The sequence below is a fragment of the Hypanus sabinus genome, unplaced genomic scaffold (assembly GCF_030144855.1).
Source record: "Hypanus sabinus isolate sHypSab1 unplaced genomic scaffold, sHypSab1.hap1 scaffold_432, whole genome shotgun sequence".
Lineage (NCBI taxonomy): Eukaryota > Metazoa > Chordata > Chondrichthyes > Myliobatiformes > Dasyatidae > Hypanus > Hypanus sabinus.
Genome location: NW_026781309.1, coordinates 35,389 through 52,807, shown reverse-complemented (window position 1 = coordinate 52,807; position 17,419 = coordinate 35,389). Strand labels below are relative to the sequence as shown.

Here is a 17,419-nt window from a genome sequence, read left to right as displayed (position 1 = left end):
CACCTTTAGTTGGGGTTTCGTCGTCTCGATAGGCCTGTCGTACCTGTGAATGCAAGCTTTGGAGAGTGTTAGTTACTTTGCATAAATATTTTCCCATCTCCTCCCCCAAGGTATGCATATCCAATGTTGCAGGTAAGCTCTCAGGGAGGAGCGGCAGACAAGGTCGGGGTCCCCATGGGGTTCTCATGGGCTTCCTGTAGATGATTTCTGCCGGTGATAGCCCTGTCTTACTTGATGGCGTGATTCTCATATGGAATAGGACTAAGGGTAAAACCTTCAATCAGTTCAATCCAGTTTCTTGTGTAGGTTTTGCCAACTTACCTTTCAAAGTACCATTGGCTCGTTCCACTATGCCGCTGCGTTCAGATGATGGGTGCAGTGGAACTGCTGTTTTATAGCAAGTTCTTTACAGATTTCCTCATTTATTTTGGCCCATTGTCCTAGCTTATCACTTCTGGAAGTCCATAGTGTGGAGTTATTTAGCAATATTTTCACAACAGTCATCGTGGTATTATGAGTTGTAGGAACAGCTCAGCCTTCTGGGCGGAGACGGCCGCTTCAAAAGTGGCCTGCTCAATTACACTGGCATGCAAAAGTTTGGGCACCCCTGGTCAAAATTTCTGTTACTGTGAGTAGTTAAACGAGTAAAATTTGAACTGATTTCCAAAAATGGTGACACATTTCTTTAATATTTTAAGCAAGAAAGCTTTTTCATTTCCTTCTTTTACAGTTTCAAAATAACAAAAAAGGCAAAGGGCCCAAAGCAAAGGTTTGGGCACCCTGCATGGTCAGTATTTAGTAACACCCCCTTTGGCAAGTGTCACCGCTTCTAAATGCTTTTTGTAGCCAGCTAACAGTCTTTCAATTCTTGTTTGAGGGATTTTCGCCCATTCTTCCTTTGCAAAAGGATTCTAGTTCTGTGGATTCTTGAGCTGTCTTGCATGCACTGATCTTTTGAGGTCTATCCACAGATCCTCGATGATGTTTAGGTCAGGGGAATGTGAGAACCATGGCAAAACCTTCAGCTTGCACCTCTTGAGGTAGTTCATTGTGGATTTTGAGTTATGTTTAGGATCATTATCTTTTTGTAAAAGCCATTCTCTTTTCATCTTCGGCTTTTTTACGGACAGTATGATGTTTGCTTCCAGAATTTGCTGGTATTTAATTTAATTAATTCTTCTCTTTACCAGTAAAAGGTTCTTGCAATTAAGGGAAGTACAGTTCTCATACCAGGCAGTGATGCAGCCAGTCAGGATGCTCTGAATTGTGTTCCTTTAGAAAGTCCTTAGGATTTGTGTCCCCATCCCAAACTTCTTCAGCCATCTGAGGTGAAAGAGGCACTGTGCTTTTTTCACAACACAGCCAGTATATGCAGACCATGTGAGATCCTTGGTGACGTTTGTGCCATGGAACTTAAAGTTGTTCACCCTCTCAACCCCAGATCCATTGATATCAATAGGGGTTAGCCTGTCTCCATTCCTACTGTCCAGATTCCAAATGAGCTGAAGACAGGGATTTATGATATTCTAGCCATTATTGGGACTTGGTTGCACCCAACAGTCTGAGCGATTTGGAGGAACAAATTTGTAGAGAGGTCCCAGACCATGCCAAGAAACAAAGGTAGATTTAGTAAGTGATTTTAACTTTCCATATATTGACTGGGACTCCCATGCTGTAAAATGAATAGATGGGGTAGAGTTTGTCAAATGTGGCCTTAATCACTACCTAGAATTCCTGACGTATAAGTGTGCAATAAGCTGTTAGGAAATGATCCATGGCTGGTGACTGCAATTAGAGATCATAATGCCATGAAATTGAAAGTAAATAAGGAAAAAGAGAGTTCTGGATCACGGGTTGAGATTCTCAATTGCAGAAAGGTCAATTTTGATGGTATCAGAAAGGATCTGACAAGTGTGGTTTGGGACAGGCTGCTTTCTGGCAAAGGAGTACTTGGTAAGTGGGAGCCTTCAGAAGTGAAATTTTGAGGGTGTAGAGTGTGTATGTGTCTGTCAAAATAAAAGGTGAAAGGTAACTGGTGCAGGGAACCTTGGTTCTCAAGAGATATTGAAGCCCCAGATATTTTGTTCCTCTAAATGCCTCAGACTGTTGGGTGCTGCCAAGGCTCTTTAATGACTGACTCATTAATCATCATTCTATGTCCTAAACTCAACTGACTTGTTTTTCGGTCTTCTGTTGGTTTCTCAAAGCTTCCCAATTGTTTTTGCTCTTTTGTTTGCTCTCTCTTTGGCTTTTATGTTGGCTTTGGCTCATTTCAGCTTTGGTTGCGTCCTCCTGCCTTTCCAATGCTTCCATTTCTTTGGGATGTATCGATCACTCATCTCCTGAATTGTTCCCAGAAACTCCAGCCATTGCTGCTGCGTTGTCACTCCTACCTTTTCCCTTCCATATATATAACCATATAACAATTACAGCACGGAAACAGGCCATCTCGTCCCTTCTAGTCCGTGCCGATGCTAACACTCACATAGTCCCACTGGCCCGCACTCAGCCCATAACCCTCCATTCCTGTCCATATACCTATCCAATTTTACTTTAAATGACAATACCAAACCTGCCTTTACCACTTCTACTGGAAGCTCGTTCCACACTCTCTGAGTAAAGAAATTCCCCCTCGTGTTACCCTTAAACTTTTGCCCCCTAACTCTCAAATCATGTCCTCTTGTTAGAATCTCCTATACTCTCATTGGAAAAAGCCTATCCACATCAACTCAATATATCCCCATTATTTTAAATACCTCTATCAAGTCCCCCCTCAACCTTCTACGCTCCAAAGAATAAAGACCTAACTTGTTCAGCCTTTCCCTGTAACTTAGGTGCTGAAAGCCAGGTAACATTCTAGTAAAGCTTCTCTGTACTCTCTCTGTTTTGTTGATATCTTTCCTATAATTCAGTGACCAGAACTGTACACAATACTCCAAATTTGGCCTTACCAATGCCTTGTACAATTTTAACATTACATCCCATTTCCTATACTCAATGCTCTGATTTATAAAGGCCAGCATACCAAAAGCTTTCTTCACCACCCTATCCACATGAGATTCCACCGTCAGGGAACTTGGCACCACTATTCCTAGATCACTCTGTTCTACTGCATTCTTCAATGCCCTACCATTTACTACGTATGTCCTATTTGGATTATTCCTACCAAAATGTAGCACCTTACACTTATCAGCATTAAGCTCCATCAGCCATCATTCAGCCCACTCTTTTAACTGGCCTAAATCTCTCTGCAAGCTTTGAAAACCTACTTCATTATCCACAACGCCACCTACCTTAGTATCATCTGCATATTTACTAATCCAATTTACCACCCCATCATTTTCCAGAATGTTTGTTGTAAAGCTGTGAACAGTAGGCCTGTGTACGTTCCCTGAACATATATCACCAACAAGAACCCATCCTCGGTTCAGCTTCTGTGCAAAGGGTGCTTTGCCATGACCACTGATATCCTTCCTGACCTTGTGTGCTGTGAGGATATCTCTACCAAGGCAAAGTGGGATTTGGCCTGTATCATCTACAGGTGGGATCTGTTTGGCACAACACTTAAGGTTCTAGAGAGCAGCCTCAGGCGTTGGTATTTCTTTCTGACTGTCTGGAATGTCATTACACTCACTTAGTGTTGGAAGTGTAAGAGTAATGTCACCATTCAATGCTTCAATCTGATAATCTCTCTCTCTTCTAGCTGATCTCTCCATTAGGCTACTACAGGTGTTCAAGATGTAGGATGAAGAATCACAATGGATAGCAAACAGATCAGTGAACACTGACCAGGCTAAGGATCTGTTGCTCTGGTCTTTGAGCATAACATACACCTTGAAAGCATTCTCTTGTTGCCCTTTAGGATACTCTTGAACTAGGCGTATCTTCAAACAGGATTTAGTGGCTAGACTGCTGTTACAAACCTTGCGTCCCTCTTAAAAGGGCAAGCAAATCAATCACCTCCTGCTGTGTATGTCTGACCTTAATTTTGAACAGTAGCCAATCATATATACTGTCTCATGGATGTTGGGATATCCTTAGTAGAGGAGGAGCTTAGGAGAACGAAGGTGCCTAATGGCGACTCCTTTGCTGGCATCTTCAGAAACAGCTCTATTTCTATCTTTAATATCTCTATTTTTCCCTTCCAGGGTACTTTTGAAGACCCTGAGCTGGAGTTACACCCTGACTTTGGTTCTTTGCAGGAATTCAACCAGCTGTCAGTGTCACACAACTATATGATATGCCAAGAACAAGGCTTAGAAGACTACCTTGTCTTCAGGGTTCCAGGATTTTGAGGCTCTGGAGGTGGATGGACAATTGTAAGGAACAATGCAATAGGCTGTAAAACATAATTTTCCTGAACTGTATTGAAGAATCATGTAAACATTGTAAAAAGTCTATATAGTTCTGTTCGCAGAGGGTAAGAAAAATTATTGCGTTCCAAAGGTGTCAGCTTGGCTTATCCTTGCCACTATGTTAGAATCTCAATTGCCTGAGCAGACACTTAAGCAATCCTGACATTTCAGAGCGATACGGGGAGAACGCCATAATGCCAGAAGTGCTCTCTTTCAAAACTAAATCTATACTTGCTTTTTCAGGCAAATGTAACAAATGCCATAACCTTTTGTCTAGTGGGAAATCCTTCTCTCTTTCTAAACCAATCTCTGTTCCTCAACCAAAATCACTAACAGATTATCTGCCCTGGTTGTTTTCGTTCCCTACGTTACAACTGACTACATTTCAACAGTACAGTGGATTCCAGTTAATCGGGATATATCAGGACCAGTAAATTTTAACCATATAACAATCACAGCACGGAAACAGGCCATCTTGGCCCTCCTAGTCCGTGCCGAATCGTTAATCTCACCTAGTCCCACCTACCCGCACTCAGCCGATAACCCTCCACTCCTTTCCTGTCCATATACCTATCCAATTTTACCTTAAATGACACAACTGAACTGCCCTCTACTACTTCTACAGGAAGCTCATTCCACACAGCTATCACTCTTTGAGTAAAGAAATACCCCCTCGCGTTTCCCTTAAACTTCTGCCCCCTAACTCTCAAATCATGTCCTCTAGTTTGAATCTCCCCTACTCTCAATGGAAACAGCCTGTTCACGTCAACTCTATCTATCCCTCTCAAAATTTTAAATACCTCGATCAAATCCCCCCCTCAACCTTCTACGCTCCAATGAATAGAGACCTAACTTGTTCAACCTTTCTCTGTAACTTAATTGCTGAAACCCAGGTAACATCCTAGTAAATCGCCTCTGCACTCTCTCTAATTTCCAAACAAGTTCGGCCAGCTTCTCTGTCATAGAAACATGTTGAAGTTCAGTATGGAAACAGACTATTTGCCCATCTAGTCAATGCTGAAAGTACATTCAAGCTGTCTAATGCATCTACCTGCACTGGGACCATCGCCCTCCAAACACCTACCATCTAGGCTCCCTTCCAAACTTCTTTGAAACGGTGAATCCGAGCTGGCGTGCACCACTTGTGCTGGCATTTCACTCTGCACTCTCATGGCCAATTCATTGAAGAGATTTTCCACATGTTCCCCATAAATTTTCACCTCCCCACTTACCCATAACCTCTGGTTGTTGTCACACTTAACATCATTTGAAAAGTCTGCTTGAATTTACCCGTTCTATATCCTTATATTTTGTCTACACTGAAACATAGAAAACCTACATTACGATACATGCCTTTTGGCCCACAAAGCCGGGCCAAACATATCCTTACCTTAGAATTACCTAGGCTTACCCATAGCCCTCTAATTTTCTGAGCTCCATGTATCCATCCAGGACTTTCTTAAAGGACCCTTTCATTTCCGCCTCCACCACCGCCACTGGCAGCCAATTCCACACACTCACCACTCTCTGTGTAAAAAAAAACTAACTTCTGTACTTCTAACAAATCTTCAAAGCAAAGAATATTTTCCTTTTTTTATGTTTAGAGCCTTTTTTTAGGTGTATAAGATGATGAGGGGCATTGATCGTGTGGATAGTCAGAGGCTTTTTCCCAGGGCTGAAAAAGCTAACACAAGGAGGCATAGTTTTAAAGTGCTTGGAAATGGGTACCGAGGGGATATCGGGTAAGTTTTTCACACCGAGAGTGGTGCATGCATGGAATGTACTGCTAGCAGCGGTGGTAAAGGCGGATAAAATAGGGTTTTTTTTTTAACAGCTTCTTAGTTAGGAACATGGAGCTTAGAGAAATAGAGGACTATGCACTAGGGAAATTCTACGCAGTTTGTAGAGTACGTTACATGGTTGGCACAACATTGTGGGCTGAATGGCCTGGAATATGCTGTAGACATCTATGCTCTATGTTGAACAGCAAAATAACTTTTCTTCTTTAATTGGTACAGGGTCCACGATTTTAATGCCGCTTTTTCACACTCCCTTAGACGCTTTGTCCATCTCCTGAGTAAATAGAGATGAAAAAATATTTAACATCTCCCCCATCTGCTTTGGTTCCACACATGGATTGCATTCCGGTCTTCCAGAGGACCAACTTTCTGCCTTACAATCCTTTTGCTCTTAATCTGTCTCTGGAAGCCCTGAGGATTATCCTTCATCTTTTCTGCGACAACAACCTCATGCTGTTCTTTAGCCATCCTGATTTATTGCTTATGTGTCCTCTTGAATTTTTTATACTCCATTAGAACCTGCCTGCCTATCCCTGTTATGCAACTTCATTTTGTGCTTCACCAGGGTCTCCATATCTCTTGAAATCCAAGGTTCCCTACAATTTCTATCTTTACCTTTTATTCTGAGAAGCACATACCCACTTTGTACTTTCAAAATTTCGCTTTGAAGGCCTCCCACTGACCAAGCACACCTTTGCCATAAAGCAGCCTGTCCCAGTCCACAGTTGCCAGATCCTAGTGTCTTAATTCCAGGTGTTGATCCATGCCCTGAACACATCCACCTTTCCTACGCTGCTCCTTGTATTGAAATATACAGGGCTGAGCATATTCACTGCATCATGCTCAACGTTTTTCATTCCTGACCTTGTCTGAGGACAGAACAACATCTGTCTCCACAAACTCTCCACTATCTGTTCTGTTATTCAGGCTCCCATTCCCCCTGCAACTTTAGTTTCACAGACCCCACCCACCGTGCAGCACTGGCAAGCATTACCAGTGGGATATCAGACACATTCTTGTTTCGTTCCCCAAACTCATGAATCTTCTATCACCCCTTTGGCTTTCCTCTCCCAGTTCAATAACAAGGAGTTGCATACCAGGTACAGTCAAATAGGAACAAATGGGATACTTATGAAGTACAGGAAATTCAAGTGAACACTTATGAAAGAAATAAAAGAAGGCATGAGGTTGCCCCAGCAGACAAGGTGAAGGAGAATCCTCAGGGATTGTGCAAATATGTTAAGAGCAAAAAGATTGCAAGGGAAAATAATGAATCCTCCTGAAGTTCAGAATGGTAATCAATATGAGGAGACAAAATATATGGGGGAGATTTAAAATATTATATTTACATCTATATTTACTCAGGAGATGGACACAGCATCTATAGAAGTGAGGCAAAGCAGCATTAACTTCACGGACCCTGGACAGATTACAGAAGTGGAGGTGTTTGCTGTCTTAAGGCAAAATAGTGTGGATATATTCCCTGGACCTGACAGGTTGTTCCCTGGAACCCTGCAGAAACCAAGTACAGAAATTGTCGGGGCTCAAGCACATCCTCAGTGACAAGTGAGGTACTGGAGGATTGGATGTTCCCAATGTTGTTGCTAATGTTGTTCCGCTGCTCAAGAAAGGCTCTAATAATAAACGAGGAAATTATACATCGGTGACCTTGACATCCGTCGTGGGAAAGTTATTGGAACGTATGTGCAGGAAACAGATGTATAAGTATTTGGATAGATGTGGATTAATTAAGGATAGGCAGCATGGCTTTGTGCATGGTAGGTCATGTCTAACCAGTCTTATAGAGTCTCTCGAGGAAGTTATCAGGAAAGTGGATGAAGGCAAGGCAACGGATGTTGTCTACATGGACTTTAGCAAGGCACTTGACAAAGTCTCACATGGGAGGTGGGTCAACAAGGTTCAGTCACTCAGTATTCAAGATGAGATAGTAAATTGGACGAGACACTTGTCTTTGGGAGAAGCCAGAGTGTGGTAGCAGATGGTCGCCTCCCTGACTGGAGGCCTGTGATTAGTGGTGTGCCACAGGGATCAGTGCTGAGTCTGATGTTGTTTGTCATCTATATCAGTAATCTGGATGATGGTGTGGTTAGCTGGATCAGCAAATTTGTGGATGACACCAAGTCTGGTGGTGTAGTGTTCAGAGAGGAAGACTGTCATGGCCTGCACTGTGAACTGGACCAGCTGCAAAGACCAGGGTAGGTCTGACACAGTGACTGGTCGGGCACTGAGGAGTGTTGTAGAAGAAAGGGATTTGGGAATACAGGTCTATATTTCACTGAAAGTAGTGTCACAGATCGATAGGGACAGAATGAAAGATTTCGTCACATTGGCCTTCATAAACCGACGTACTGAGTACAGGAGATGGACGTTATGTTGACTTTGTACAAGACATTGGTGAGGCCTAATTTGGAGTATTGTGTGCGGTTTTGGTCACCTGCCTACATGAAAGATGTAAAAGAGGTTCCGAGAGTTCAGAGAAAATTCACAAGGATGTTGCCAGGTCTGGAGCACTTGGGTTACAAGGAGAGGCTGAACAGGTCAGGACATTATTTCTTGGAATATAGAAGATTGAGTGGAGATTTGTTTGTGAAAGAAGGGCATAGATAGGGTAAATGCCAGTTTGCTTTTTCCATTCAGATGGGGTGAGACTACAACCAGAGGCCATGGGTTAAGTGTGAAAGGTGAAACGTTAAGGGAAACTTGAGGGGAAACATCTTGACACTGTTGATCATCTGGGTGTGGAATGAGTAGTCAGCACATGTGGTGCATGCGTGCTTGATTTCAACATTTAAGAGGTTCGTATAGTACCTGGATAGTAGGGCTACGGGAGTAGACTGTTTCAATGGTTCAACATAAGCTAGATGGGCCAAAGGGCCTGTGTCTGTATTGTATTTTTCCATGACTGTGACAAGTGCCTGAAATAATACTAACATTCACTCGAATTCTGTGCTGACCAACAATCCTGTACAGCTGAGTGGGAGATATTCACATGGCATTAAAACTGTGGCCGTTTAAATTAACAGTACATCAAAGAAATTCCATCTACGTGACAAGAAAGACTATTTGTGTGAGACTGTTTCAGTTCCTGTGGGGCCAGGCAGCCATACAGCTCAGTGGCAACAGGGAATGACACCAATGGAGAGAGTCAAACTGAGCCAGGTCACAGATTGGAGACGGCAGAAATGTCCCATTCTTACAGAGACAGGAAGAGCATCAAAGAGTTTGATGGTCATTCCTGAACCCAGCACTGTGCCCAGTTAGAACCTCACTGTAACAGTGTGATGCCAGATTACACCTTGACAATTCGAGTGATCTCGTCTGAAATTTTGACCTATACCCATTGATGGATTTTGTAAATCTTTTTACAGGTTAAAAACAACAAGGAATTTGTCTATGGGAATTCAAACACAACACACCAGTTTTGCTGTCTCTGTCCAGATATTTTAGGAGTGGAGCAAGGGATTCAATCGACCATCCTTCCTACTCAGACTGTGGAGAGGGATTTGCTCAATCATCTGACCGACTGGCATGCCCATCATCTTACACATGGGAGAACCCACTCAGACAGTGGGATTGGATTCAGTTGGTCATCACAACTGAAGGTACATCAGCAAGTTCACACTGGGGCAAGGCCATTCACCTGTTCTGTGTGTGAGAAGGGATTCAGAAGGTCTTCCCACCTGTGGACACACCAGTCAGTTCACACTGGGCAGAGGCTGGTCAGCCGCTGAAGTTATAGGGAAAGATTCACTTGGTCATCTGACCTAATGGCTCACCAGCGAGTTCACACCAGGGAGCAGCTGTTCACCTGCATGGACTGTGGGAAGGGATTCACTTCTTCATCTCAACTGAAGCTACATCAGCGAATTCACACTGGGGAGAAGCCGTTCACCTGCTCAGACTGTGGGAAGACATTCACTCAGTCAGCCCACCTAAAGAGACACCAGAGTGTTCACACTGGAGAGAAGCCATTCACCTGCTCAGTCTGTGAGAAGGGATTCATTCAATCATCTGACCTACAGATACACCAGACAGTTCACACTGGGGAGAGGCCATTCACCTGCTCAATCTGTGGGAAGACATTCAGTCAGTCATCCTACCTACAAAGACACCAGCGAGTTCACACCGGGGAGAAGCCTTTCACCTGCTCAGAATGTGGGAAGGGATTCTCTCGATCATCCAATCTACAGAGTCACCAGCGAGTTCACACTGGAGAGAGGCCATTCAGCTGCCCACACTGTGGGAAGGGATTCTCTCTGGCATGTCACCTACTGAGACACCAGACAGTTCACACTGGAGAGAGGCCATTCACCTGCTCAGACTGTGGGAAGGGATTCAGTCAGTCATCAAACCTAATGGCTCACCGACGAATTCACACTGGGGAGAGGCCGTTCACCTGCTCAGACTGTGGGAAGGGATTTACTTGCTCAGCCCAACTGAAGATACACCAGTCAGTTCACACTGGGGAGAGGCCATTCACCTGCTCAGTCTGTGGGAAAGGATTCACTTGCTCATCTCACCGACTGAGACATCAGTCAGTTCACAATGCTGAGAGGCAGTTCAGCTGCTCAGAATGTGGGAAGGGATTCACTCGGTCATCTTCCTTATTGGCACACCAGCGAGTTCACACTGGGGAGAGACCATTCACCTGCTGTAAATGTGGGAAGGGATCCCGCCGATCAACTCATGTACAGAGACACCAGCGAGATCACACTGGGTAGAGGCTGATCACCTGCTCAGACATTGGGAAGAATTTCTCTCAGACATCTCCGCCAAATGTGCATCATTGAGTTCACACTGTGAAGAGGCCGTTCACCTGCTGTGAATGTGGGAAGGGATTCACTCAGTAATCTAACCTTGTGACACACTGCTGGGTTCACACTGGGGAGAAAGTTTTAGTAAGCTTCATGCTGGAGATTTGCCCATCACCGTTGCGGAATGCAATTTCAAGAGTGACTGTCGGTGATGAGCTCTGCAATTATTGATGCTGCTCCCCACACCCAGTTCTGTACCCTGGTCACTGGGCATGGCAGGAGTTTCTTCTGCTGCACATTCACCTTTAATAGGACTGGAGTTTAATATTGTGGGTCTGAGACAAATAATTAGTTCTATTTTAAACTCTGTCTCCAGTACTTAGTGAATTTATAACACAGCTAGAGTACAGTAGAGTCAATTCAGGCTGGTTGAACCCTGCCAGTGATTCAGTTCTATGACAGTCCTTTGAAATCCTCCAATTTCTGGGGTGAAGAGGAATGACATTGGCAGTTAACCCCCTTATTCAGGGCTCATTTCCACATTATAGGTCATTTTCCCTGCTTCTAAAGGGTTGTTAGAAAACACCACTGTCCTGTAAAGGCTGAAAGCAGAATGGGAAACCATTAGTTCAACCAAGTGGGGTTAGAAACCAGAGGCTGGTCTGCACAGGGCAGAGTTTGGGGCTCTGGATGATGGTCGGGTTAAGACCGTATGATGAGGAGAAGGGAACCAGCAACGGGGCGGACAACGAATGACAGAGTAGCAACATTTGGAAGCTAATTGACAGAGATAATAATTCAATTGTCTGACTGATGACACAAATAATGCCTGTGGTGAGGTACTCCATTGGTTGAGGAACTAGTGTGTTCAGAATAGTTTTTTCTATTGAGGGAGTTGTTCCTGCTTGCTTATCCTGTAATATTATATCCATTTGGTTATTATGGATTGTCCTATCTGCAATAATGTATTGATTATCCTATAGTTTGTAAGATTTTGACTCTAAAACTGGATCAGGCCTAAATTCATGGTGCTATAATGAAGTTATGGTGGTCATGAATGGGTTTGTATTTTAAAGCAAGATTTTGGTGAATGATATTTACCACCTGATTGTACCTTTGTAAGTAATCAGATTGAGTTAAACTGCTGATCCTGGAATGTATTGGATTGTGTCTGGTTTCTCGTGGCATTTTCTGCATTTATTGCATTGTTTGTTTGTCTTTTATGTATTTCCGTTTATTTTAAAATGTAATTCCCCAAGGCACCCCTTTTTCTGGGAAGAGGTCTCCAACTCAGAGTCGGGCGCTCGATGCTTCCTTGTCACCATCTGGTCTGCTCAGATCATTGGGATGTCTCCCATGGAGGGTCATATTCATTCCACTGGTTAATGTTTTCTTCCATAGTGATGATTCATTTTTCTGAGTTGGCCTTTCATTTAAGTTTTCTGGTCTGTATTTCAAATCAGATTTGTATATACCTGTCTGGTGTGCTGAATCCTGTTTATTTTGTATGAAAATGTATACTTTAGAAATCTTATCAGACATTTGATTTTTTTAAATGACTATTATAGCTCTTCCCAGTTCTGTCCTCGGTAATTTTCATCTAAGTGGTAAATAGGGTTTTCTGAATTTGTCATTTCAGTTCTTGTTTTTCTTTGTGAAGTTTCCAGATTGGAATGGGACTAAGGTATTTTGAAAAAAATAATACACTAATATGGATATAACAAACGTGCGAATGGATAGCAGACCACTGGAAAACGAGGCTGGAGGGGTAGTAATGGGGAACGTGGAGCTGGCAGATGAACTGAATAAGTATTTTACATAAGTCTTCACTCCAGAAGACACGAGCAGGATGATAAATGTCTAGATGTCAGTGGTCAGAATTATGTAAAGTTACATTACTCATGAGAAGGTTCTTGGGAAGCAGAACGGTCTGAAGGTAAACAGGTCACCCGGAGTAGATGGTGCACATCTGAGAGTTCTGAAAGAGGTGGCTGAAAAGATTCTGGAGGGATTAGTAACAATGCCTCAAGAATCAGTGGGCTCTGGTATGGTTCTGGAAGACTGGAAATTTGGAAATATCACTCCACTCTTCAAGAAGGTAGAGAGGTAGAAGATACAAGATTATGAGGCAGTTAGTCTGACCTCACTGTTTGGGAAGATATTGGATTCGGATGTTGAGGATGTATTTTCAGGGTATTTGGGGCACATGATACAATCAGCCATTTTCATCATGTTGTCTTAAAGGGAGAATCATACTTGACAAGTATGTTGACGTTCTTTGAATTTATTGAAGAAGTAATAAGCAAGGTAGATGGAGGGGAATCAGTTGATGATAGGCACCTGGGCTTTCAGAAGGTACTTGACAAGGTGCCACCCATGGGTCTGCTTAACAGGAAATGAGCCCATGATATTACATGAAAGTCTCTTGCATGGATAAAGCAGTAGCTGATTGGCAAGAGGCAAAGATAGTAATATGGGGAACCCTTTCCAGTTGGATGGCAGTGACTATTGATGTTCCACAGGGACCTGTGTTGGGACAGATTCTTTTCATATTATATGGTAATGACATAGATGTTAGAATTGATGGCTTTGTTGCAGAGTTTGCTGATGATACCAAGACAGGTGGAGGGACAGGTAGTTTTGAAGAAGTAGAGAGGTAATAAAACAACTTCATCAGATTAAAGGAATGGGCAAAGAAACAGCAGATGGAATACAGTGCAGGGGCTACAGGTCTGCCCTTTGGTGCACAGGTTACCTCAGCTTAATGTTGCATTAGAGGCGAAACACTCGGAGACAATTTCATTTTGTTACAAGCAAATTGCCATTTTTGAACTAGAGGTAAAGTGCATTTCCATCGTGGTGGAGAAGCTCCCAAACACGCCTCGCCATCTGTGGAAAAAAACCTTCCAGCCCCTCCATCACTCCCCATCTCTGTAAACCCCTCTGACCCCTCCATCACTCCCCATCTCTGTAAACACCTCTGACCCATACAGCCCTCGCCATCTCTGCAAACCCCTCTGACCCCTACAGCACTCGCCATCTCTGTAAACCCCTCTGACCCCTACAGCACTCACCATCTCTGTAAACCCCTCTAAACTCTACAGCACTCGCCATCTCTGCAAACCCCTCTGACCCCTCCATCACTCCCCATCTCTGTAAACCCCTCTGACCCCTAGAGCACTCGCCATCTCTGTAAACCCCTCTGACCCCTCCATCACTCGCCATTTCTGTAAACCCCTCTAACCCCTACAGCACTCACCATCTCTGCAAACCCCTCTGACCCCTCCATCACTCCCCATTTCTGTAAACCCCTCTAACCCCTACAGCACTCGCCATCCCTGTAAACCCCTCTGACACCTGCAGCACTCGCCATCTCTGTAAACCCCTCTGACCCCTGCAGCACTCGCCATCTCTGTAAACCCCTCTGACCCATGCAGCACTCGCCAACTCTGTAAACCCCTCTGACCCCTCCGTCACTCACCATGTCTGCAAACCCCTCTGACCCCGACATCACTCCCCATTTCTGTAAACCCCTCTAACTCCTACAGCACTCGCCATCTCTGTAAACCCCTCTGACCCCTACAGAACTCGCCATCTCTGTAAACCCCTGTAACCGCTACAGTACTCGCCATCTCTGTAAACCCCTCTGACCCCTACAGCACTCGTCATCTCTGTAAACCCCTCTGACCCCTCCATCACTCACCATCTCTGCAAACCCCTCTGACCCCTCCATCACTCCCCATTTCTGTAAACCCTTCTAACCCCTACAGCACTCGCCATTTCTGTAAACCCCTCTGACCCCTACAGCCCTCGCCATCTCTGCAAACCCCTCTGACCCCTACAGCACTCGCCATCTCTGTAAACCCCTCTGACCCCTACAGTACTCGCCATCTCTGTAAACCCCTCTGACCACTACAGCCCTCGCATCTCTGCAAACCCCTCTGACCCCTAGAGCACTCACCATCTCTGTAAACCCCTCTGACCCCTAGAGCACTCACCATCTCTGCAAACCCCTCTGACCACTCCATCACTCCCCATTTCTGTAAACCCCTCTAACCCTTACGGCACACGCCATCTCTGTAAACCCCTCTGACCCCTGCAGCACTCGCCATCTCTGTAAACCCCTCTGACCCCTGCAGCACTCGCCATCTCTGTAAACACCTCTGACCCATCCATCACTCCCCATTTCTGTAAACCCCTCTGACCCCTACAGCACTCCCCATTTCTGTAAACCCCTCTGACCCCTACAGCACTCGCCATCTCTGTAAACCCCTCTGAATCCTACTGCACTCGCCATCTCTGCAAACACCTCTGACCCCTACAGAACTCACCATCTCTGCAAACCCGTCTGACCCCTCCATCACTCCCCATTTCTGTAAACGCCTCTAACCCCTACAGCACTCGCCATCTCTGTACACCCCTCTGACCCCTACAGCACTCGCCATCTCTGTAAACCCCTCTGACCCCTACAGCACTCACCATCTCTGCAAACCCCTCTGACCCCTCCATCACTCCCCATTTCTGTAAGCCCCTCTAACCCCTACAGCACTCGCCATCTCTGTAAACCCCTCTGACCCCTACAGCACTCGCCATCTCTGTAAACCCCTCTGACCCCTACAGCACTGGCCATCTCTGTAAACCCCTCTGACCCCTACAGCATTCGCCATCTCTGTAAACCCCTCCGACCCCTACAGCACTCGCCATTTCTGTAAACCCCTCTGACCCCTACAGCACTCGCAATTTCTGCAAACCCCTCTGACCCCTCCATCACTCCCCATCTCTTTAAACCCCTCTGACCCCTCCATCACTCCCCGTCTCTGTAAACCCCTCTGACCCCTACAGCATTTGCCATCTCTGTAAACCCCTCTGACCCCTACAGCACTCGCCATCTCTGTAAACTACTCTGACCCCTACAGCACTCGCCATCTCTGTAAACCCCTCTGATCCCTCAATCACTCCCCATCTCTGTAAACCCCTCTGACCCCTACAGCATTCGCCATCTCTGTAAACCCCTCTGACCCCTACAGCACTCGCCATCTCTGTAAACCCCTCTGACCCCTACAGCACTCGCCATCTCTGCAAACCCCTCTGACCCCTACAGCACTCGCCATCTCTGTAAACCCCTCTGACCCCTACAGCACTCGCCATCTCTGTAAACCCCTCTGACCCCTCAATCACTCCCCATCTCTGTAAACCCCTCTGACCCCTACAGCATTCGCCATCTCTGTAAACCCCTCTGACCCCTACAGCACTCGCCATCTCTGTAAACCCCTCTGACCCCTACAGCACTCGCCATCTCTGCAAACCCCTCTGACCCCTACAGCACTCGCCATCTCTGTAAACCTCTCTAACCCCTACAGCATTCGCCATCTCTGTAAACCCCTCTGACCTCTACAGCACTCGCCATCTCTGTAAACCCCTCTGACCCCTACAGCACTCGCCATTTCTGTAAACCCCTCTGACCCCTACAGCTCACGCCATTTCTGTAAACCCCTCTGACCCCTACAGCACTCGCCATCTCTGCAAACCACACTGACCCCTCCATCAATCGCCATCTCTGTAAACCCCTCTGACTACTACAGCACTCGCCATCTCTGCAAACCCCTCTGACCCCTACAGAACACACCATCTCTGCAAACCCCTCTGACCCCTCCATCACTCCCCATTTCTGTAAACCCCTCTAACCCGTACAGCACTCGCCATCTCTGTAAACCCCTCTGACCCCTACAGCACTCGCCATTTCTGTAAACCCCTCTGACCCCTACAGCACTCGACATCTCTGTAAACCCCTCTGACCCCACCTTCACTCGCCATCTCTGCAAACCCCTCTGACCCCTACAGCACTCGCCATTTCTGTAAACCACTCTGACCCCTACAGCACTCGCCATCTCTGCAAACCCCTCTGACCCCTACAGCACTCGCCATTTCTGTAAACCCCTCTGACACCTACAGCACTCGACATCTCTGTATACCCCTCTGACCCCTCCTTCACTCGCCATCTCTGCAAACCCCTCTGACCCCTACAGCACTCGCCATTTCTGTAAACCCCTCTGACCCCTACAGCACTCGCTATTTCTGTAAAACCCTCTGACCCCTACAGCACTCGCCATCTCTGTAAACCCCTCTGAACCCTACAGCACTCGCCATCTCTGTAAACCCCTCTGATCCCTACAGCACTCGCCATCTCTGCAAACCCCTCTGACCCCTACAGCACTCGCCATCTCTGTAAACCCCTCTGACCCCTACACCACTCGCCATCTCTGCAAACCCCTCTGACACCTACAGCACTCACCATCTCTGTAAACCCCTCTGACCCCTACAGCACTCGCCATCTCTGCAAACCCCTCTGACCCCTACAGCACTCGCCATCTCTGCAAACCCCTCTGACCCCTACAGCACTCACCATCTCTGTAAACCCCTCTGACCCCTACAGCACTCGCCATCTCTGCAAACCCCTCTGACCCCTACAGCACTCACCATCTCTGTAAAC

The 17,419-nt window shown here is 45.7% G+C and overlaps 1 protein-coding gene across 4 annotated transcripts in view; it reads left to right on the top strand.

The window, feature by feature from the left end:
* The window catches only part of LOC132388923 (zinc finger protein 239-like), a 49,439-nt gene extending 36,144 nt beyond the window's left edge, over positions 1-13,295 (top strand). For 2 of the 4 annotated variants that reach the window (XM_059961327.1, XM_059961326.1), the window contains exons 4-5: positions 4,149-4,319; positions 9,544-13,295. In XM_059961327.1, coding sequence (XP_059817310.1) covers positions 9,943-10,896 — 954 coding nt within the window. In that variant the 5' untranslated portion in view covers positions 4,149-4,319; positions 9,544-9,942 and the 3' untranslated portion in view covers positions 10,897-13,295. The remainder of the gene's footprint in view (positions 1-4,148; positions 4,320-9,543) is intronic. The other 2 variants (XM_059961328.1, XM_059961329.1) reach the window with 2 other exon arrangements.
* Positions 13,296-17,419: the final 4,124 nt, after the last annotated feature.